Below are 25,232 nucleotides of genomic sequence, written 5' to 3' on the forward strand. Positions count from 1 at the left end.
GCTGCGCTTATCAAACGAAGAATGACAGCCAGGACTTGTTGAGTTCCACCTGTAATCGCGACTGGCTCACGGAGACACATGTTCTGGTCTTACGTTAAATCAGTAAGTGGCTCGAAACAGCATATCCAGACACTACGGGATGATGATGGCATTGAAACAGAGGATGACACGCGTAAAGCTGAAATACTAAACACCTTTTTCCAAAGCTGTTTCACAGAGGAAGACCGCACTGCAGTTCCTTCTCTAAATCCTCGCACAAACGAAAAAATGGCTGACATCGAAATAAGTGTCCAAGGAATAGAAAAGCAACTGGAATCACTCAATAGAGGAAAGTCCACTGGACCTGACGGGATACCAATTCGATTCTACACAGAGTACGCGAAAGAACTTGCCCCCCTTCTAACAGCCGTGTACCGCAAGTCTCTAGAGGAACGGAGGGTTCCAAATGATTGGAAAAGAGCACAGATAGTCCCAGTCTTCAAGAAGGGTCGTCGAGCAGATGCGCAAAACTATAGACCTATATCTCTTACGTCGATCTCTTGTAGAATTTTAGAACATGTTTTTTGCTCGCGTATCATGTCATTTCTGGAAACCCAGAATCTACTATGTAGGAATCAACATGGATTCCGGAAACAGCGATCGTGTGAGACCCAACTCGCCTTATTTGTTCATGAGACCCAGAAAATATTAGATACAGGCTCCCAGGTAGATGCTATTTTTCTTGACTTCCGGAAGGCGTTCGATACAGTTCCGCACTGTCGCCTGATAAGCAAAGTAAGAGCCTACGGAATATCAGACCAGCTGTGTGGCTGGATTGAGGAGTTTTTGGCAAACAGAACACAGCATGTTGTTATCAATGGAGAGACGTCTACAGACGTTAAAGTAACCTCTGGCGTGCCACAGGGGAGTGTTATGGGACCATTGCTTTTCACAATATATATAAATGACTTAGTAGATAGTGTCGGAAGTTCCATGCGGCTTTTCGCGGATGATGCTGTAGTATACAGAGAAGTTGCTGCATTAGAAAATTGTAGCGAAATACAGGAAGATCTGCAGCGGATAGGCACTTGGTGCAGGGAGTGGCAACTGACCCTTAACATAGACAAATGTAATGTATTGCGAATACATAGAAAGAAGGATCCTTTATTGTATGATTATATGATAGCGGAACAAACACTGGTAGCAGTTACTTCAGTAAAATATCTGGGAGTATGCGTACGGAACGATTTGAAGTGGAATGATCATATAAAACTAATTGTTGGTAAGGCGGGTACCAGGTTGAGATTCATTGGGAGAGTGCTTAGAAAATGTAGTCCATCAACAAAGGAGGTGGCTTACAAAACACTCGTTCGACCTATACTTGAGTATTGCTCATCAGTGTGGGATCCGTACCAGGTCGGGTTGACGGAGGAGATAGAGAAGATCCAAAGAAGAGCGGCGCGTTTCGTTACAGGGTTATTTGGTAACCGTGATAGCGTTACGGAGATGTTTAATAAACTCAAGTGGCAGACTCTGCAAGAGAGGCGCTCTGCATCGCGGTGTAGCTTGCTCGCCAGGTTTCGAGAGGATGCGTTTCTGGAGGAGGTATCGAATATATTGCTTCCCTCTACTTATACTTCCCGAGGAGATCACGAATGTAAAATTAGAGAGATTAGAGCGCGCACGGAGGCTTTCAGACAGTCGTTCTTCCCGCGAACCATACGCGACTGGAACAGGAAAGGGAGGTAATGACAGTGGCACGTAAGGTGCCCTCCGCCACACACCGTTGGGTGGCTTGCGGAGTATCAATGTAGATGTAGATGTAGATGTAGATGTGTGCAGAGAAATAACATCTGCCTCTCCGGAGCTCTCTGCAGCGGGTGGGGTATTTCTACAGATCGCTTGTCGGAGCTACCTTGTCGTTGACCTCAGCAAAAAGACAGATGGTGAACGGCGGGAGAGCTGACCTATAGGGCACGCTCCGTTCACTTCGCTTTCTGTTGGGTACGGCAAGGACAACTGCGTTCCAAAATGAACACCATCGAGGCTGAAAAGTGTTTTGAGTTGAAAGAGTGGAGCAATTTCTGACTTCTGCCTGACACGGCGAATGTCCAGCGCCAAACTTGGGGCTTCACAGGGAGCGCCTATGTGCCAAAGTTTTCATTGTCAGCGGTAGACTTGTTGTTCAGTGGCAACTAAATGCGCTCAGTTTTATATATTAAGCGTCCTACTCAAAGTGGGGCTATTCTGTTTTACACTTTCCTAGTTTTTTTAGTATTATTGCATGGTAATATCGAGAGTTTCCCAATTGTAAGCTACGCCTGTGGATAAAGAAAGAAAGGGTCATGTGGCACTGTTGGAGGGAAGACGCCGAAGGATCGATCATCCCTCTAAACCTCTACGGAAAAAGGCCCTTTTTCATTTGGTGTATGGGTTTCATGTATTAAACTGTATTTGGTGGGTGCCAGGGTGTCAAGAAATCACTGTCGTCAGATCTCTGCTGCTAGGACGAAACGTTATAGTTGCAACACGCGGCGTCATGAGCTATCTGGAAGATAAGACTTGCATTTCAACAGATAAGTAGGAAATATTGGTGCTGTCGCGACTAATTCCAACTGAAACTCTGGCAAAATCGACCCGTCCCACGATGAGAGTATACAAGGCTGTCAGTAAAGCAAAGGGTAACTATTTTGAGGAATCTAAAATTTAATAGTTGCTTTTACCTCATATTGTTTGAGCTTAACAAACATTTAGAAAACAATAAAATGCAATTTTAAAACTTTTTCCTTTCCGTTGTCCATAATCACTTGATGTTTACAAATTTATGGATGGTAGTGTAGTTTAACCACTGCGACACGCGAACAGCTTACAAACTTAGCCATTTCAGAAATGTTTCCACTCTTGGCCCGAAAGCCAATGACCGTGCCCTTTGGGATGTCAGCTAAATCGCTCCATTTTCGCATTATTGCACGTTGACGTAGAACATAGGCGGTGGTCACATTAATGTCATTTACCATCTGTTTATCTCTTGACAATACAGGAAGTGTCTAATGCGGCAGCCAGTCTTACAAATGCTTCAGTCCTCCTTCTCAAACATTACGGGATTCACTTCTTTCAATAAGTTGTAGTTCATCTGCGCAGTCCAATAGAAGTAGAGTTTGTTAAAAGTCTCTGTAGACTCATAATTTGTAAGAATAAGATATCATATTTACTTGCAACACAATCAGGAATATACACTCCTGGAAATTGAAATAAGAACACCGTGAATTCATTGCCCCAGGAAGGGGAAACTTTATTGACACATTCCTGGGGTCAGATACATCACATGATCACACTGACAGAACCACAGGCACATAGACACAGGTGACAGAGCATGCACAATGTCGGCACTAGTACAGTGTATATCCACCTTTCGCAGAAATGCAGGCTGCTATTCTCCCATGGAGACGATCGTAGAGATGCTGGATGTAGTCCTGTGGAACGGCTTGCCATGCCATTTCCACCTGGCGCCTCAGTTGGACCAGCGTTCGTGCTGGACGTGCAGACCGCGTGAGACGACGCTTCATGCAGTCCCAAACATGCTCAATGGGGGACAGATCCGGAGATCTTGCTGGCCAGGGTAGTTGACTTACACCTTCTAGAGCACGTTGGGTGGCACGGGATACATGCGGACGTGTATTGTCCTGTTGGAACAGCAAGTTCCCTTGCCGGTCTAGGAATGGTAGAACGATGGGTTCGATGACGGTTTGGATGTACCGTGCACTATTCAGTGTCCCCTCGACGATCACCAGTGGTGTACGGCCAGTGTAGGAGATCGCTCCCCACGCCATGATGCCGGGTGTTGGCCCTGTGTGCCTCGGTCGTATGCAGTCCTGATTGTGGCGCTCACCTGCACGGCGCCAAACACGCATACGACCATCATTGGCACCAAGGCAGAAGCGACTCTCATCGCTGAAGACGACACGTCTCCATTCGTCCCTCCATTCACGCCTGTCGCGACACCACTGGAGGCGGGCTGCACGATGTTGGGGCGTGAGCGGAAGACGGCCTAACGGTGTGCGGGACCGTAGCCCAGCTTCATGGAGACGGTTGCGAATGGTCCTCGCCGATACCCCAGGAGCAACAGTGTCCCTAATTTGCTGGGAAGTGGCGGTGCGGTCCCCTACGGCACTGCGTAGGATCCTACGGTCTTGGCGTGCATCCGTGCGTCGCTGCGGTCCGGTCCCAGGTCGACGGGCACGTGCACCTTCCGCCGACCACTGGCGACAACATCGATGTACTGTGGAGACCTCACGCCCCACGTGTTGAGCAATTCGGCGATACGTCCACCCGGCCTCCCGCATGCCCACTATACGCCCTCGCTCAAAGTCCGTCAGCTGCACATACGGTTCACGTCCACGCTGTCGCGGCATGCTACCAGTGTTAAAGACTGCGATGGAGCTCCGTATGCCACGGCAAACTGGCTGACACTGACGGCGGCGGTGCACAAATGCTGCGCAGCTAGCGCCATTCGACGGCCAACACCGCGGTTCCTGGTGTGTCCGCTGTGCCGTGCGTGTGATCATTGCTTGTACAGCCCTCTCGCAGTGTCCGGAGCAAGTATGGTGGGTCTGACACACCGGTGTCAATGTGTTCTTTTTTCCATTTCCAGGAGTGTATAATCGCTACAATCATTGATGTTTCATTCGTCAGATGCGTAATGGACCAGGTCTCACAGAATCTTGAATCATTTCCATTATTCTTCGCATCTTTGAACGGTTTGTGGCGCCCATTGCTGGCACGTGCTTCTCTTTTCCTCCCTTCATACTTACTACGTCAGTACCTACCAGTTCAGTCACCGGTTTCACACGCAATCTTTGTCTGCCACAGCCAATTTCATTTAACGTATGTTTTACTCTGGTGAGCCAAAACAATGTAATCACTGTGCAACTCGAGACTGAATGCCGGTTGGTGGCGTTACGTAAACGTGACGCGCGATGGTAAGTATATAAGCAGAGCAGAGACGAATAGGAAATCATTCTAGCAACGATATGGACCGCAAATGAGGAAATACACTGACATAAGCGACTTTGACAACGGCATACCGGTATGAGCCGGTGCCTGGGAACGAACATCTCGGAAACGACGAAGCTGGTCTGCTGTTTTCGTGGTGCTGTGAGGAGCATCTACCGAAAGTGGTTGAAGGACGGTGAAACCACAAGTAGGCGTTGAGTTGTTGGACGTGCACCTGTCATCACGACACATGGAGATAGGACGCTTGCCGGCTCCGTAAGGCAGGATAAGCGATGATCTTTGGCAGATCTGACAACGGAGTACAATCATGCAGCTCAGCTCTTTCGGAGCACACCTATCAGCGCACGTTGCTGGACATGGATGTCTGCAGTAGAGGGCCCCTACGTGTATCCATGTTCACACAACAACAATAACGTCGTCTCTACTACCCTCCATAAGTTTAGAAACACTAGGTGATTATGGACAATGGAAAAGAAATACATTATAAAACTGCTTTTCATTTTTTATAAATGTTTATTATGCTCAAACAATATATCGGTAAATGCAACTATCAAATTTTTGATTCCTCAGAATAGCTACCTTTCGCTTTAATCACTGCCTTTCATACTCTTGACATGTGATGGGTCAATTTTGCCAGGGTTTTAGTTACAGAACCTCCCGCAAGCATGACCCACTCACTATTCCCCATTTGCGGATCCTCCTGCCCAACTTGTTCCATAGTAGATCGATTGGGTTACAATCAGCGGAAGGAGGGGAGAGGGGGGGAGACGCACTCCATGTTTTTCAAAATTTTCTGAATCTCTAGAGACTTCGCATAGTTCTGATTTCTGAACCTCCAGAGATTTCACATAGTCCTAATACAAGCGGGATGTATGTTTCGGGTCGTTGTCTTGCTGCAAGTCAAACTCTTTCCCAATCAGACGCAAATTATACGTCTTGGCTTGGCGATGGAGAATGGCCGAATTTATTCCCTCTAAAAGATTCCCTTGCCATCACAGAATACTCACCACGTTTCACAGTTGGAATTACTTACAGAGCATTCAAGCGTTCATGGGGTAAATGGCGTACGAACTGACGGCGTTTACTTCCAAATATTTCGAGCCTGGTTTCATCAGCAAATAAGACTCTTTCCTAAAACCCTGTTGTCCAATGTTGATGTGTCGTAGACCACTGAAGCCTCTTCTTCTTGTTTCCTTTGCTAACCTGGAGGCTCCATTCTGCCAGGCCCCGTCTTAATGTTGACTCAGTACTGGAGTATCCCTGATTGTGTTTAGTTTAGCAGTCAATTCACAGACAGTTCTGAAACTTTTGCGTTTACTTGTCACTACTAAATACTTTTACTGGCGTTCTTATATTTTTCTGGATGCTCCAAAGCGAGAACGATCATCTTGGGAGTCTGTATCTCGATGCTGGTGTATGGTCTTGACAAATCCGCTGATGGGTAGGACAATATTGCCTTCTTGGTGCAAAATGATTATGTTTACCCTTGAATCATATGGAATCTGGCACTGTGGGGCCATTCTCAATTACTTTCGCTGCCTGTACTATCTTCTTTCGCGGTGGGCCCTCCTTGATACGAACGGTACTACAACTGAGCAGAACAATAGACACAAAACAAATGGAACTCCCACTGAACAGTAACACACAGTCGTGTCGTCTATTGGCGCCACGTTGTGTGTTTAGAAGAACTGCTAGAACAGTTGTAGTCAGTTTATATAAAACTGATCAATACTAAGATCTACCATTATGCATGTATACGCAAAATAACTGTCTGTACAATACTGTAAGTAACATTATTAATCGTTATTTGCGCACACTATTCTGTGTTCTAACCAATAACTCACACAGATCACTCCCACCTTGCTCCGATGTAATACGCAGCACGATGTTTCCAGACTCACGGAGGGTAGTGTACCTCTACTGGAAACAAGCACCACACCACAGACGTAGGACGGTGTGGGCAGTAGTATGCTATGGGAGATATTCCCTTCCATGAAATCTGACGCCCGTGGACTACGTGAACATTAAAGCGAAACTACCTGCTTTGCTTCATGCTTGCTGTCTACACCGACGGCATTGCATTTTCCATCAGGATTAATGTCTGTGCTTGTAATGAAACTCTCGTCTTCACCATAAAATATTTATTCCATTTCTTCCTTACATATTTCGACTTGTCGCCATTGCGAAAGGAACAGAACACTGTTGATACAAAATATTACTGAAAATTGAAAGGTGTCTTCTTCAATCAGCCATCTTTCATATGTTCCATTTATTTGCTTGCGGATTACTCGCACGTACTTTTCCCTCTGTATTGGAAACAGGATGATCTATTTCCGCATTTGCTCTGATACATTAGCTATAATTAGCTATTTGCTTGCGGTCTTTGCACGAGTTTGGCTCAGCCAGTGAATAATAAGGGTGTGATCGCCTTACTTGAGCAGGCTAGTTTTCGAAATGAGGACGTGGCAGTTGGACTGAATCAGTCTATTCGAATGTGGTGGTTGTTATGGTTGCGAACAAGCAAGCAGCAAGCGATCAAGCAGTCAGTAATGGCCAGGAAGGGACCGCTAGAGGTTGCACGTGATGGTCAGATAGTTGCGCCATGTATTCTGCTGTAGATAGAAGGCATGATATTGGTTTGAAGTGGTAATGAGCGTCGCTGTAGTACGATGTACTGAAAAGGAGGGATACATGAGTGCAGTAATAAATTCGTATTGAGGACGTCAGAACAACAAGCACATATCGCTCCTGTTTATTTGTCGGCTCAGCAGCACAAGATAATGCGTACTTTTTCTGTATAACTTGGCGTTGCAGTGTGACTGCTTAGTCTCCTTATCGAATCAGTAGCAGACTGGCACTAACATCCACGATGAATGTGTGGCGGATCTTGCTGTGTTTATGAAGTGAATTTGATTCGTGATTGGAAATCGGTATTCCATTCACCAAATAACCTTGAACTTCTCATACCGTTTTCAAATGTCTATTAAGGACTCGATCTTCGTACGACTATGCTGAGAGCAGTTGAACTTGAGAAGAGTCAGTCCTTCCCTGACTTGTCTCTTCTCATTTTTTTCTCTTTCTCATTTGCAAATCCAATTAATAATTTCACAAATGATGTTCACATCGTTCGAATATTTCTCTGATTTAGCAAGAGAGTAGTAGCAGTGATTTTAAGGTCGTATCACCTTCTTCTTCTCTAATTAACAACATGAGCTTACGCAGAGTTGGATTTCACTTGTGAAACACAGTTTTTGGTGGAGCGGTGGGAGTGAAGCATGGATAGCGGCCCGGCCGACTCCTGGCACGGACGGCGAGGACTGGACCGACACCAACAACTAGCCGTTGTCTTCTTTTACTTGGGGGTTCTCGTTGAACATCTTGTCTTGAGCTTAAATAACTGGGACAGTTTGGCAGGAAACATGGCACTGCATTTTCTTTCAGTCTTGGTTTTTCTAGAGGCAATGTCAAAGTTCTCCCAGTTTTCCAGTCAACTGCTGTTCTTTGAAGAATCAGGTCACTCTGACAGAAGTGTTCTTGACAAACCTGGAAAGGAAATGAAAAGAAAATTGTTTCACAATAATTTAGAAATTAATTAATTGTACTTAAGATATAAAGATTTGAGATAAGTACTTAACACTACCTTAAAATGTTTTGTTGTTAGTAATGCAAAAATGCTACTCATCAAACGAAAAAACTTTAGGGCCAGAGCATTTGGTAGCCTGACTTGCATTTGTAATTGCTAGCCTAAATCAAATATACTGCTTACATTGTTATCTATAGTTTTACGTTAACTTACGCACTTTACCGTTAATACATACTGAAACATTCTAAATCGGAACAATAAAAATCGTTTAAACAATACTTTCAATGAAAGTAAACAGTGGAGTCTTTGTAGTTGTCATTTATTCTTACGAAATTAGCTTCGGTTTTTTTGTTAATAATGTAACTTGTTACTACTTACCACTGAATGTTCAGAGGGAGTGAAGTTCTGCCGTCGAATAGCATGTGTCCACTTCTTCCTCAGTTCAGCGTCCTTTGGAAATCTGAACACAGATATCTTTTTCCCAGTCCGGTAGTTGCCAGTACAGCCCGGTGCACAGCACTTATTGACCATAGTGTAACGGACAAGTGCTTTGCGGTGGTGAAAGAGATGTATCAAAATAACAATAGTTTCAGCAACTCATAGCTCGAAACTCGAAAGCAATCCACTCACAAAAATATACTATCGCCATATTAGGCCGCTTGTCGTGACGTCACGGTGACGTAGCAATCCCTGTTGGTTGGCCTTGTTTTCTCGGAGGTGTCGACTGGACGCGTAGGTCTAGGGCACAGCAGGGAGGCGCGGCATATGTACTCTGGTGTGGCTGGCGTCGCAGCTCGCCGGGGGCCACCTCTAAACAATATTAGGAAACTCGCCCTTCATTAAGACAGCATCACATCGTATCTTCCCAACAGAGGAGCGACCATCTTTAGTGTTTGGCTTTTCTACGAAAATACGGCTTGTTTTTTCAGCTTTGTTGGATGTCCGGTCAATTCCCGGAAGACTGGAATAAGGAGGTCGTTTCTACAGATGACTATCTTTTCCCCTGCTCTGAAAGCAAGTAAAACTTTCCGAAGGACGTTCTGCTTGTCGTCTTTTTACCACCAGGTGCACAGAAGACTGCCTGGTGCCACAAAAGTCGGATGGGAGGAATCTCGCCAACTACAAGCAGAAAGGAGTGCCCTGTGAATTCGTGAAAAAACGGAGTGCAGCTTCACTATTTTTTCGTGTGAAGGGACTGGTAACTGGCTGACTAAGAAACGTGCATTCATAACGGAAGACAAAGTCCCAGAATTCTCAGTTCACGACAGACCGACAGACACCGCGTTGAGAGTTATGTTTTTTACTATCCTTGTTGGGAGTAAAACTACAAATACTTTTGACAGAAGCTATAAAAAATCTTCCTTAACGGACAATGCTTTTAGCACGAAATCCCACGCAGAGCAGATGCTGGGAGCGCAGCGATTTCTTCACTTCTGATTGGATTGCAGACTTCGCTTCACGTCACTTGACATGCAGTGAGCGCGGATGGTCCTGGGCTTCGAGAGAGGAGGAGGCGATACCTGCAACTAGACTGGTAGCAGTCGGAATTCTCGTGACCCCCCACCTACACGTCTGTAATTATCATGTCTGCTCACAGTTATGGTACAACAGCTTCGGCAGATTAGGCTGCAATGAAGTTAGGGCTTCGCTAGACTCACGTAAATTCACACAGGCTCACCATGATTGAATTCACAGGCATAGTACACGTGTAGTTCTCCTTCTTTCTCTCGATCGTGCAATCACTGTGTTCACTCGTCTCCATTATATTTAATGAATCTATTGAGAAGTGGGTCATTGTTGTCTCTTATCAGGTAGCCTTTCCAGGTCCTTAGTGTATTTTTTGTTGCAATCGATTTTATGTATTAGTTGAGTGTTCTTGAAGTATTTTTAACGAGGGGTAGCACATGGAAGAAATTGTCCGCCCATCCAGAACTGCTTTTTTCGAGAAAAAGAAATTTCTCAAACGCATTGCCCTGGTGTCGGCCAGAAATATTTTCTGTCAGACTGTAGTCATACGTAGTTGTGTGTGCCCCAATGTAAATGGCCAGAATGTATTGTATCGGACGTCACGTAACAAGTTGTTGCTTCAACTCAATGCCGCTAAATCTCAATCCGGATGTATGGCTAAAACGTGATAACTGGGAGGTATGCTAATACCTTCTATAAGTTGCCGCGTATTACCTTTTGTAGAAAGAGAGAAGGCGGGGAAATTGGAGATGGGGACGATGATGTGGCAAGCGTTTTCAGTTAAACACCCTATCGGGCGGCAAAGACCGGCCGTATATTCTCCGCAGCTGGTCGCCGAACAGCGTCGCGGCGAGCATCGAATACAATACAACCATTGTTAGAAGTAGAGGTAGCGCTGTTAGTTTATTCATTTTAATTGTTTCGAAATGCTTTAACATGGCTTTTAGCAGAAGTACCGTTTCTGCCAGAGTTGAGAACGGATATGTGATCGTGGCTTTTTACCACAAAAGACTTGGTCGGACCTGACAGTACGAGGTTCCCCACCGGTGAACATTGTGATTCAGTCGTCGGGATATTTTTAAGAGTTGGTGCTCAATTACGATACGTCAGTGAACATAATGTGGGTTCTCGTTCAGTACTGGAGTTCTGTTTGAGCATAAATAGGTCGCAGTCCGGAAATGGTTATAAACAGTTAACTGTAATTTTGCAGATCGATTATTGTTTGAGAATACTTGGCGTGTAAGATATCAGGAATCGGCTTTATCTCCTGTTTTGTTCCAGTTACTGGTATCAGTGGTCCTGCGCAGAACGCTCTCGTGAGTAAGAGTGGTTTCTGGTCGTTGTTGGTGAATGTGTAAGTTAGCATTCAGTTAGAGGGACGATTCAAGTGTAGATATTGTTTTTCTGGCCCTAGATAAATAAATGTGGAACTCGTGAATCGAAAGACAGACTTAGTAGCCGTAAAGTTGACAAGATCCACAACCGATTTAGAGATGTGTTATAAACCTGAGGGCAGTTATAAGAGTCGAGGGACATGAAAGGGAAGTAGTGGTTGGGAAGGGAGTGAGACAGGGTTGTAGCCTCTCCCCGATGTTATTCAATCTGTATATTGAGCAAGCAGTGAAGGAAACAAAAGAAAAATTCGGAGTAGGTATTAAAATCCATGGAGAAGAAATAAAAATCTTGAGGTTCGCCGATGACATTGTAATTCTGTCAGAGACAGCAAAGGACTTGGAAGAGAAGTTGAACGGAATGGATAGTGTCTCGAAAGGAGGATATAAGATGAACATCAACAAAAGAAAAACGGGGATAATGGAATGTAGTCGAATTAAGTCGGGTGATCCGGAGGGAATAAGATTAGTAAATGAGACACTTAAAGTAGCGAAGGAGTTTTGCTATTTGGGGAGCAAAATAACTGATGATGGTCGAAGTAGAGAGGATATAAAATGTAGACTGGCAATGGCAAGGAAAGCGTTTCTGAAGAAGAGAAGTTTGTCAACATCGAGTATAGATTTAAGTGTCAGGAAGTCGTTTCTGAAAGTATTTGTATGGAGTGTAGCCATGTATGGAAGTGAAACTTGGACGATAAATAGTTTAGACAAGAAGAGAATAGAAGCTTTCGAAATGTGGTGCTACAGAAGAATGCTGAAGATTAGATGGGTAGATCACATAATTAATGAGGAAGTATTGAATAGGATTGGGGAGAAGAGAAGTTTGTTGGACAACTTGACTAGAAGAAGGGATCGGTTGGTAGGACATGTTCTGAGGCATCAAGGGATCACCAATTTAGTATTGGAGGGCAGCGTGGAGGGTAAAAATAGTAGAGGTAGACCAAGAGATGAATACACCAAGCAGATTCAGAAGGATGTAGGTTGCAGTAGGTACTGGGAGATGAAGATGCTTGCACAGGATAGGGTAGCATGGAGAGCTGCATCAAACCAGTCTCAGGACTGAAGACCACAACAACAACAACAACATATATACCTGACTGGCTCAAATGGTTCAAATGGCTCTGAGCACTATGGGACTGAAATGAAATGAAATGAGCGTTTGGCGTCATTGGCCGGGAGGCCCCTCGCGGGGCAGGTCCGGCCGCCATATCGCAGGTCTTATTACATTCGGCGCCACATTGGGCGACCTGCACGCCGGATGGGGATGAAATGATGATGAACACAACACAACACCCAGTCCCTGAGCGGTGAAAATCTCCGACCCAGCCGGGAATCGAACCCGGGCCCAGAGGACGGCAATCCGTCACGCTGACCACTCAGCTACTGGGGCGGACACTATGGGACTTAACATCTGAGGTCATCAGTCCCCTAGACTTAGAACTACTTAAACCTAAGGACATCACACACATCCATGCCCGAGGTAGGATTCGAACCTGCGGCCGTAGCAGTCGCGTGGTTCCGGACTGAAGCGCCTAGAACCGCTCGGCCACCGCGGCCGGCATACCTGACTGAAGTATTAATTTGAATCACGTTCAACTTTCGTACAAGCTTAAAGGGGATATGTGGCGAGTGTTGATATATAGTGTAACACATCTAGGGGAGAGAAACAGTGTAGATGCCAACACCTGTAGAGAAAGAGCTTTGCTTGCTCTGTTCACCCAGATCAGCTGATCTGTCAGTGTGCGTTTACTCTGTGTGGGGAACCCTCACGTCTAACGTGTATCGCAACAACCCTTGTGGTCTTCAAGAACTGCAGCAGAACATTTCGGATGAGACAGCAGCAGTACCAGCAGTCCAGCTTTGATCCGCTCAAATGGTTCAAACAGGCCGCTAGGATAGCCTGCAGCGATACCAAGTCACTGGCCAGTCCAGTGCCAGGGGCATGCCCGCTGGGATTATCTCAGTAGGCCAGGCCAACATCAGTCAGGTTTATAGAACACTGGCACACCTGTAACGCTGCAGGTAGCATACGTTTTGTAGATTAAGTAGAATTAGGAACCCCATAGCGATAAAAGTCTAAGATGTACCTGTAGTGCAGAAAAAAATATCTGCAAATATGTGTATGAAATTAGGACCCAATAATGTATTCAGGTAGTGGGTTAATATGTATAATGTAACGATTTGAATAAAGATTTTAAAAAAATGGTTCAAATAGCTCTAAGCACTATCAGACTTAACACGTGAGGCCGTCAGTCCCCTATACTTAGAACTACTTAAACCTAACCAACCTAAGGACATCATACACATCCATGCCCGAGGCAGGATTCGAACCTGCGACCGTAGTGGGCGCGCGGTACCAGACTGTAGCGCCTAGAACCGCTCGCCCACCCCGGCCGGCCAGTCAGGTTAGTACTGTACTTCTTTTCCTCTGCTGTGTTTCTTTGTACCCTGAAATTTTATTCTCCTGACAACTTTTATTTGCCCCACCCTGTACACTTGTTGGAGTCTTAATGGTTTTATAGCTGTCAGATGCTATAGTGAATTAAGCTGGTGGTGGTGGTTAGTGTTTAAAGTCCCGTCGACAACGAGGTCATTAGAGACGGAGCGCAAGCTCGGGTTATGGAAGGATTGGGAAGGAAATCGGCCGTGCCCTTTCAAAGGAACCATCCCGGCATTTGCCTGAAACGATTTAGGGAAATCACGGAAAACCTAAATCAGGATGGCCGGAGACGGGATTGAACCGTCGTCCTCCCGAATGCGAGTCCAGTGTGCTAACCACTGCGCCACCTCGCTCGGTGTGAATTAAGCTGCTTCTGGTGCGTGTGGCTACTCGCCTTACACGAGCTTTAGCAATTTGAGGTTTCCAGAATGCTTTCTTCACGGTATAGGTATCAATGTATGTTGAGAACAGGAGAGGTTCTGTTACGCTCACTTGGGGTAAACCCAGAGCAATTTCCGTTCATTTAGCAAATAGGAGTGGATTCTATTAGTGAAATATTCGTCGAGCAAATGATGTTGTTGGAAAGATGTTCGGTATGGTAGTACTTTGTTTAATAGTCGACGAAATGATACAGTGTCGAACGTCTTTCGAAAATTTAGGAACTTGGAATTTTCATTTCCATATACGTCGGTTTCTTGAAAGATGTGTATGAGTATTCCATATTCCAGAATTCGAATCGACAACAATTGCCAGCATGAGTGACGGAGAAGTAAATATCCTCGGAGTAGTGAAGCAACTTAAATCACTTAATAAAATCAAGTCTTCTGGTCCAAACTGTATACCAATTAGATTTCTTTCGGAGTATGCTGATGTTAGCTCCATACTTAACAATCATATACAACCGTTCGCTCGACGAAAGATCCGCACCCAAAGACTGGAAAGTTGCACAGGTCACACAGGTCACACCAATACTAGCTCTTTATTCACATGAAGTGTTGAGCGCTATTGACAAGGGATTTCAGATTGATTCCGTATTTTTGGATTTCCGGAAAGCTTTTGACGCTCTACCACGCAAGCCGCTCGTAGTGAAATTGCGTGCTTACGGAATATCGTCTCAGTTATGTGACTGGATCTGTGGTTTCCTGTCGGAGAGGTCACAGTTTGTAGTAACTGACGGAAAATCATCGAGTAAAACAGACGTGATTTCTGGCGTTCCCCAAGGTAGTGTTATACGCCCTTTGCTGTTCCTTATCTATATAAACTATTTGGGAGACAATCTGGGCAGCCGTCTTCGTTTGTTTGCAGATGAATCTGTCGTTCATCGACTAATAGTCATCAGAAGATCAAAACAAACTGCAAAACGATTTAGAAAAGATATCTTAATGGTGCGAAAAGCGGCAGTTGACCTTAAATAACGAAAAGTGTGAGGTCATCGGCATGAGTGCTAAAAGGAATTCGTTAAACTTCGGTTACAGGATAAATCAGTCTAATCTAAAAGCTGTAAATTCAACTAAATACCTAGGTATTACAATTACGAACAACTTAAATTGGAAGGAACGCATACAAAATGTTGTGAGGAAGGTTAACCAAAGACTGCATTTTATTGGCAGGACACTTAGAAAATGTAACAGACCTACTAAGGAGACTGCCTACACTACGCTTGCCCGTTCTCTTTTGGAATACTGCTGCGCGGTGTGGGATCCTTACCAGATAGGACTGACGGAGTACATAAAAAAAGTTCAAAGAAGGGCAGCACGTTTTGTATTATCGTGAAATGTGGGAGAGAGAAATGATACAGGATTTGGGCTGGACATCATTAAAAGAAAGGCGTTTTTCGTTGCGGCGGAATCTTCTCACGATATTCCAATCACCAAATTTCTCCTCCGAAAGCGAAAATATTTTGTTGACAGCGACCTACACAGGGAGGAACGATAACCACGATAAAATAAGGGAAATCACAGCTCGTACGGAAAGATATAGGTGTTCATTCTTTCCGCACTCTATACAAGATTGGAATAATAGAGAATTGTGAAGGTTGTTCGATGAACCCTCTGCCAGGCACTTAAATGTGATTTCATCTACATCTACATTTATACTCCGCAAGCCACCAAACGGTATGTGGCGGTGGGCCCTTTACGTGCAACTGTCACTACCTCCCTTTCCAGTCCCAGTCGCGTATGGTTCGCGGGAAGAACGACCGCCGGAAAGCCTCAGTGCGCGCTCAAATCTCTCTAATTTTACATTCGTGATCTCCTCGGGAGGTATAAGTAGGGGGAAGCAATATATTCGATACCTCATCGAGAAACGCACTCTCTCGAAACCTGGCGAGCAAGCTACACCGCGATGCAGAGCGCCTCTCTTGCAGAGTCTGCCACATGAGTTTGCTAAACATCTCCGTGATGCTATCACGATTACCAAATAACCCTGTAACGAAACGCGCCGCTCTTCTTTGGATCTTCTCTATCTCCTCCGTCAACCCGACCTGGTACGGATCCCACACTGATGAGCAATACTCAAGTATAGCTCGAATGAGTGTTTTGTAAGCCACCTCCTTTGTTGATGGATTATATTTTCTAATGATTCTCCCAATGAATCTCAACCTGGCACCCGCCTTACCAACAATTAATTTTATATGATCGTTCCACTTCAAATCGTTCCGCACGCATACTCCCAGATATTTTACAGAAGTAACTGCTACCAGAGCTTGTTCCGCTATCGTATAATCATACAATAAAGCATCCTTCTTTCTATGTATTCGCAATACATTACATTTGTCTATGTTAAGGGTCAGTTGCCACTCCCTGCACCAAGTACCTATCCGCTGCAGATCTTCCTGCATTTCGCTACAATTTTCTAATGCTGCAACTTCTCTGTATACTACAGCATCATCCGCGAAAAGCCGCATGGGACTTCCGACACTATCTACTAGGTCATTTATAAATATTGCGAAAAGCAATGGTCCCATAACACTCCCCTGTGTCACGCCAGAGGTTACTTTAACGTCTGTATACGTCTCTCCATTGAGAACAACATGCTGTGTTCTGTTTGCTAAAAACTCTTCAATCCAGCCACACAGCTGGTCTGATATTCCGTAGGCTCTTACTTTGTTTATCAGGCGACAGTGCGGAACTTTATCGAACGCCTTCCGGAAGTCAAGGAAAATAGCATCTACCTGGGAGCCTGTATCTAATATTTTCTTGGTCTCGTGAACAAATAAAGCGAGTTGGGTCTCACACGATCTCTGTTTCCGGAATCCATGTTGATTCCTACAGATTAGATTCTGGGTTTCCAGAAACGACATGATACGTGAGCAAAAAACATGTTCTAAAATTCTACAACAGATCGACGTCAGAGATATAGGTCTATAGTTTTGCGCATCTGATCGACGACCCATCTTGAAGACTGGGCCTACCTGTGCTTTTTTCCAATCATTTCCGTTCCTCTAGAGACTTGCGGTACATGGCTGTTAGAAGGGGGGAAAGTTCTTTCGCGTACTCTGTGCAGAATCGAACTGGTATCCCGTCAGGTCCAGTGGACTTTCCTCTGTTGAGTGATTCCAGTTGCTTTTCTATTCCTTGGACACTTATTTCGATGTCAGCCATTTTTTCGTTTGTGCGAGGATTTGGAGAAGGAACTGTAGTGCGGTCTTCCTCCGTGAAACCACTTCGGAAAAAGGTGTTTAGTATTTCACCGACCTACATAGGGAGGAACGACAACCACGATAAAATAAGAGAAATTAGAGCTTGTACGGAAATATATAGGTGTTCATTCTTTACGCACGCTATACAAAATTGGAATAATAGAGAATTGTGATGGTGGTTCGATGAACCCTCTGCCAGACACTTAAATGTGATTTGCAGAGTATCCGTGTAGATGTAGATGTACATCTACATCTACATGATTACTCTGTAATTCACATTTAAGTGCTTGGCAGAGGGTTCATCGAGCCACAATCATACTATCTCTCTACCATTCCACTCCCGAACAGCGCGCGGGAAAAACGAACACCTAAACCTTTCAGTTCAAGCTCTGATTTCTCTTATTTATTTCTGATGATCATTCCTACCTATGTAGGTTGGGCTCAACAAAATATTTTCTCATTCGGAAGAGAAAGTTGATGACTGAAATTTCGTAAATAGATCTTGCCGCGACGAAAAACGTCTTTGCTTTAATGACTTCTATCCCAACTCGCGTGTCATATCTGCCACACTCTCTCCCCTATTACGTGATAATACAAAACGAGCTGCCCTTTTTTGCACCCTTTCGATGTCCTCCGTCAATCCCACCTGGTAAGGATCCCACACCGCGCATCAATATTCCAACAGAGGACGAACGAGTGTAGTGTAAGCTGTCTCTTTAGTGGACTTGTTGCATCTTCTAAGTGTCCTGCCAATGAAACGCAACCTTTGGCTCGCCTTCCCCACAATATTATTTATGTGGTCTTTCCAACTGAAGCTGTTCGTAATTTTAACACCAAGGTACTTAGTTGAATTGACAGCCTTGAGAATTGTACTATTTATCGAGTAATCGAATTCCAACGGATTTCTTTTGGAACTCATGTGGATCACCTCACACTTTTCGTTATTTAGCGTCAACTGCCACCTGCCACACCATACAGCAATCTTTTCTAAATCGCTTTGCAGCTAATACTGGTCTTCGGATGACCTTACTAGACGGTAAATTACAGCATCATCTGCGAACAACCTAAGAGAACTGCTCAGGTTGTCACCCAGGTCATTTATATAGATCAAGAACAGCAGAGGTCCCAGGACGCTTCCCCGGGGAACACCTGATATCACTTCAGTTTTACTCGATGATTTGCCGTCTATTACTACGAACTGCGACCTTCCTGACAGGCAATCACGAATCCAGTCGCACAACTGAGACGATACCCCATAGGCCTGCAGCTTGATTAAAAGTCGCTTGTGAGGAACGGTGTCAAAAGCTTTCCGGAAATCTAGAAATACGGAATCAACTTGAGATCCCCTGTCGATAGCGGCCATTATTTCGTGCGAATAAAGAGCTAGCTGCGTTGCACAAGAACGATGTTTTCTGAAACCATGCTGATTACGTATCAATAGATCGTTCTCTTCGAGGTGATTCATAATGTTTGAGTACAGTACATGCTCCAAAACTCTACTGCAAACGGACGTCAATGATATAGGTCTGCCGGCCAGGGTGGCCGAGCGGTTCTAGGCGCTACAGTCTGGAACCACGCGACCGCTACGGTCGCAGGTTCGAATCCTGCCTCGGGCGTGGATGTGTGTGATGTCCTTAGGTTACTAAGGTTTAAGTAGTTCTAAGTTCTAGGGGACTGTTGACCTCAGAAGTTGAGTCCCATAGTGCTCAGAGCCATTTGAACCATTTGATATAGGTCTGTAGTTCGATGGATTACTCCTACTACCCTTCTTAAACACTGGTGCGACCTGCGCAATTTTCCAATCTGTAGGTACAGATCTATCGGTGAGCGAGCGGTTGTATATGATTGCTAAGTAGGGAGCTATTGTATCAGCGTAATCTGAAAGGAACTAATCGGTATACAATCTGGACCTGAAGGCTAGCCCGTATCAAGCGATTTGAGTTGCTTCGCAACCCCTAAGGTATCTAACTTCTAAGAAACTCATGCTGGCAGCTGTTCGTGTTTCAAATTCTGGAATATTCCATTCGTCTTCCCTGGTGAAGGAATGTCGGAAAACTGCGTTCAATAACTCCGCTTTAGCGGCACAGTCGTCGGTAACAGTACCATCGGCACTGCGCAGTAAATGGGTAGGGCAAGCTGTATTTCTTACGTGTGGATTTTCCTAAATGCGAGATGATTCTTTGAGAAAAGCTTTCGTCAGTGGTCGTTTTGGAGCAGGGAATAAACACGAGATTTAGGTAGGCGAGCGGTAGGCGCGGTGGGCCGCGGAGCACTTGTGGGTCTTGTGGGCAGAGAGGGCGAAGCGCGCCAAGTGCGGCGGCGCGGAGTAAGCAGTGCGGGCCTGTAGCGGGCACAGTGCGGCTGGCGACATGGCGAGAGCTCGAGGCGGTGCGCTGCCGCTGCCTCTGCTGGCGGCGGCGGCTGTGCTGTTGCTGGCGGCGGCGGGCGCGTCCTTCCTGCAGTGCGACGACCACCTGGGCAGCTGCGAGCCGGAACCCGGGCCCGGCGACGAGCCCGTGCTGTCGCGGCTGCTGCCCGCGGCCGGCAGCGGCGACCGCCAGGGGCTGCCCGAGCCGGCCGGCAGCGGTGGCGAAGCCCGAGGCGCGGCTCAGCCGGCTGTTTCCAGGGACGACACTGAGGAGCGTCGTGAAAGCGACACAGCGCGACAGAGGACACCCGTAGCCACAGCAACGAAAGAGCGAACGGATCCGTCCTCCATTGTCAATAGAGGGCAGGCAGTGACCTCAGAGCCGACGAATAACGGCAAGCCTGAAGCTCAGTCGGGCGTTTCAAAGGACATTTTGAAGCACCATCATGGGGAGGACAGCTCTGGACAGGAGTCACCAGTAGCGGCTGCAGGTCTGCCGAAAACTTCTTCAGATAACTCTCCAACACTTGTTATACCTGCCAGTGTAGCACAACCATCCGCTCTGCAGCAGAGCAACGTTACGGAGAAAATGCCCGAAGGATCGTCTGAGAACCAGGTAAAAGTGCTAGTGGAACAAAGGAACGTGGCTAGTAAAACAGAACGGCAGCCAACTGTTGTACCGTCCGGATCCAAATCGCGAAGGAAAAGAGAAGTTGTGTCCGACGTTCCTGACCGAGCAGCTGCTGTTCCTTCGGGAAAAAGCGGTATCGGTGCGGGACAAAGCAAACGCCTACAGACAGAGTCTCCTCGCGAGGATTTAGGCAGATCCCAAAAATCGGCTTCAGAAGGTGAACGAAAAGCAGTGCGGAAGTCGGTGAGTTCTGTACCTGCTGGTGGAAAGGAGGGAACTAGCAAACCATCCACATCGACCACGAAGACTGCACACGATTTACCTCCCGCACCTAACGTAATAAAGGAAGCACATAAGCAGAATAAACATGTCACAGAGAAACAAGATCGACACGTGGAAAATGTCAAACAAATTCAAAAACCTGGCGTACAGAAGCACCATTCACAGAAAGCTCCTCCAGCCAGCAGTGACAGTAAAGTGAACGCTAATACGGTTAACAAGTATCAAAGTGTCAAATCTCAGAAGCCTGCGAATAACGGTGGGTCCAGCTCTTCTGAAGACGCGATGCCAAAGAAATCAACGCAATCACAGTCTCACGGTAATGGACAGAAAGAAGTAATAAAGCGATTTCGTTCTTCAGAGGAAAGCCATGGTGCTAGAAAAGCTCAGAAAACACATCCTGTCGAAAGTCAGGACTCACATCAGCAAGAAAATCTTCAAGGCAAAACTCGAAAAAGTACGGGAAGCACTGAAGGAAAACATGTTTCAGAAGCGAAGAGTAAAACTGTAGTTGGGCCGAATAAAATTTCATCTGGCGTATATAGAGAAAAGGTTAAAGATCCAAGTTCAAAATTTTCAAACGTCGACTTTGGAGAACATCAGGCAGCGAATAATAAAGTAACAGCTCCTACGATTAGAAAGACGCAGCATACTCTTGTGAAATTAAAGAGCAATGATACATCCCAGTTAAACCAGGATGCTAATATGCAGATCGAAAAACAAAGAGTAAGAAGAGAAATAGGTGATCATAGTACATTCAGTGTTTCAGATGTTTCTGAAGATTCTAAATTGGACACTCATCATTTCGGTGAAATGCACCTCAACGAGACAGTAAAGAATGCAACAGTCAAGAAAGTTACTTTCAGCAACAGGTCGGCAACAGTAGATGACAGCTACAAGACAGCTTCCACGACCATTATAGTAGACGGGAATCTTTTTAGAGGTTCTGGGTCGAAAACGTGGAAACTGACGGCGAATACCAGCCAAAATGAAGTAAGCAGGGAAGCGAGTGTGGAGGGGAAGTCAACGAAGCTGCCAGATTCTACGTTTACAGAGTCAAAGAATATTTCTTCGGAAACATCAAACAGGAGTGTCATTTCTGCTGGTAATCGCGTGAATACTACTGAAATCGATAAGAGCAAGAAACTTGAGGACTCTCCAGAAGTTCCGATCGCTCCATCGTCTTACGAGTCGGGCTTGAAATCCGCGTCGTTTTCCACATCAGAAAACACTGAGTCTGATTTCCAGGTTAAGCAGGCTCAAGCGGAACAGACTAATAGCTCCCGAGATAAGTCAACAGATGTAAGAGAAAATTCTGCAGATGTTCCCCCGGAAGAACATGCTCCTGTCTCGTGTCCAAGTAGAGGAGAAACGACGCTGAGGATAAAACGGGAGACAGCCCCGGAAGTGAAGACGGAAATAAGAGAGGAGAATATGAGAGACGAGGTTCCTCCTTTAGTCACTGATCCGATAACCAACATCAACGCAGAGAACCAGTCGCAAGAAATAGAATCGGTAAGTAGTGAATCGGATGAAGTAAAAAAACTAAAGGAAGACGATACTAAAAGTACAGCAGCGCTTTCGGAAAGAATGCAGAGCGTGAAAACGGAAGTTATAGATAGTGGAACAGATTCCAGAAGTGAGCAGTCTACTGACGAAAAGCAAAAAGAATCTGGCGAGGAGAAGAACGAGGAATCAGTGCCGAATGACGCGCTTCACATACCAGATACAGGAATTAATTCAAGTGAATCAGTTGTTACTGTAGCAGCTGGTCTGCCTGATCAGAAAATAACAAAAGGTGAACCAGTACCACAGAGGCTTGTGTCACTTCAAGAGAAAGAGAACTGCGACGAGGGCGGGAAATCATTAATAGAATCTGTTGCAACAGAGGAATCAGGAACGATGAAAGGAGAACAGGAAGAAGTTTTTTCACCTGTGGCGACAGAGCTTAGTGATGAGCCAAAGGGAGCTCACCTCCCGGTGATAAATGAGGGTGCAAGGGAGCGCAGCTCTGTGTCTGCAGCTGATAAGCCTGTGGTCGCCAATGACAAAGGTACTGCTGCTGGCGAAGGTGAACCACAAATAGGCAGCCCAGTTGCTGAGGCCATACAGAGCCATCCTTCGGAAGATGACACTCACAGCGGTGACCCACCGGAGTCTGAGCCGAGGGCGCAGACTGGTGACAGCTCGGCTGAGGCCGTGGCGGAGAAGTGGGTAATGCCAGAGTCCAGTGGCAGGGTTGAGGAGTCTGTGCAGCAGCAGCCGCAGCTGCTGGAAGACGGCGAGGACTCGGAGCGGCTGCTGGTGCTGGCGGACAGGCTGCGGCAGCGCGACGGCGGCCGCAGGGACGCCGAGGAGGAGAGGGGGAGGGACAGGGAGAGGGACCGCCTCGACGAGCCGCAGCTGCACTTCCCCAGCGTGCCGCCCGGGGAGGACTTCCACGCCGCCAAGCTGGGCCTCTCCGATGGCATCTTCCTCTTCGGCTACCTCTCCACCTTCATATCGTGGCTGCAGCCGCAAGACTTCCCAGTCGGTGAGTCCAACGCCACGTTCTACGTTTGTTTTTCTGTAATGTCACGACATTCCTTATGTTCTCAGGATCACATCCTGTTTCAGTAGATTTCTATGTACAAAACAATTCACATTGATATGTAATTTATCGCCAGACTTTCGAAACACAACCCGCTCTGTTCGTGAAATCCAGAGCGCCGTAGACAAGGGTGTCCAGGTCGGTGCGGTGTTCCTTGCGTTTCGGAAGGCATTCGATACAGTTTAGTACTGTCGTAGAGCAAACAAAATGCGATTTTACCTGATACTGGATATATGACTAGATCTGGAATTGCCGGCAGGAGTGGCCGTGCTGTTCTAGGCGCTACAGTCTGGAGCCGAGCGACCGCTGCGGTCGCAGGTTCGAATCTTGCCTCGGGCATGGATGTGTGTGATCTCCTTAGGTTAGTTAGATTTAATTAGTTCTAAGTTCTAGGCGACTGATGACCTCAGAAGTTAAGTCGCATAGTGCTCAGAGCCAGCCAGATCTGGAATATCCAGCAGGCAGACCCTAACATTTTGCTTTTAACGGAAGAGATCGGCAGATGGAAAAGTAATTTCAGGAGTATCCTATGGAGAGTATGAAAGAGCCATCACTGTTTATAACATACTAGCTGAGTCACATGTGTTGACTGGGTATGTATTTATTCTAGTCTTCAATTAGTCCCTCTCTCTTCTCTTTGTCCATCTCCTGCAGTCCTTTCCGTCCATCTCCCTCATCCCACCCCTCTCCACCTCCTCAATCCTCAATCTATGTCCATCTCCAGCCCTTCTCTCTGTCAATCTTCTCCTCCCTCTTTTTGCCAATCTGCTCCTCCCACCTCAGTCCATCCCCTCCTTTCCCCCTGTCAATCCTCCTCTCCCTGTTCATCTCCTGCTCTTTCCTTTCTCTGCCCATTTACTTCTCCCCCTCTATTCATCTCCTCCTTCCGCATCTCTCTACCTACCTCGTCATCCCCCTGTCTGTGTCCGTCTCCCCAATCACTGTCCACTCCCTCCTCCCCTGTGTCTGTCCACCTCCTTTTCCCCCTATCTCTGCCCATCTCTTTCTTCCCCTCGCTGTCTGTTCATCTCCTCCTCCCCTCCTTCTCGCTATACGTTATTACGGCTATTCCAATAGGCGGCTCGTTAAACTTCCTGGGAGATTAAACTGAGTGCCGGACCGAGACTTGAACTCGGGACATTTGCCATTCGCGAAGGCAAATGCTCTACCGACTGAGCTACCCAAGCACGACTCGCGACCCCTCATCACAGCTTCAATTCTGCCAGTAGGCAAAGGTCACGAGTTCGAGTCTCGGTCGGGCACACAGTTTTAATCTGCCAGGAAGTTTCATATCAAGGCATACTCCACTGCAGAGAGAAAATTTCATTCAGGCGGCTGGTGCTTCTCACCCCCACAGTATTTCTTTTCACATTGCAGCTAACATATGTACAAAATTTGGCTGGAATCGTTTCAGAAGCTTACGATGAGCTTTTTCCCGTGATTTTGCCCTTGTACCCACTTGTCAGATATATTTAACACATTTCACATGTATTTGTACACATATTTCACACATATCTCTGGCGAATTTCGCCCCACAGTATCATTTTCACGCAGCTCAATATTTATGACAAGGTATCACCTGATCTATGTACTGTACAATGATATAATTTTGCAGGTACATGGAGTTGTATATGTGGCTGCTGCCTGCGAAATGTGTTGTGGACAGAGTTAGAAGTAAAGAAGTAATAAATTAAAGCGTTATGCTTCATGCGGCAGTTTTATTGCGTAAACAGCGAAAGTGTAGTCAGCGAAAAATCTTTCTCCGTTCATCATTTTGTGGGGGGTGGTCAGTGAGAAAAAATTTCGCAAATGTTTGAAATTATGTGTAAAGACTGTTACAGTTCTCTAAGT

General features: G+C 46.0%; 1 protein-coding gene across 1 annotated transcript in view; it reads left to right on the top strand.

Moving 5' to 3' along the window:
• The window catches only part of LOC124587979, a 183,527-nt gene that overhangs the window by 14,320 nt on the left and 143,975 nt on the right, over positions 1-25,232 (top strand). Inside the window, exon 2 of the mRNA XM_047131468.1 lies at positions 19,976-23,324. Within this exon, the coding sequence (XP_046987424.1) occupies positions 19,976-23,324 (3,349 nt within the window). The remainder of the gene's footprint in view (positions 1-19,975; positions 23,325-25,232) is intronic.

The sequence above is a fragment of the Schistocerca americana genome, chromosome 1, assembly GCF_021461395.2.
Source record: "Schistocerca americana isolate TAMUIC-IGC-003095 chromosome 1, iqSchAmer2.1, whole genome shotgun sequence".
Lineage (NCBI taxonomy): Eukaryota > Metazoa > Arthropoda > Insecta > Orthoptera > Acrididae > Schistocerca > Schistocerca americana.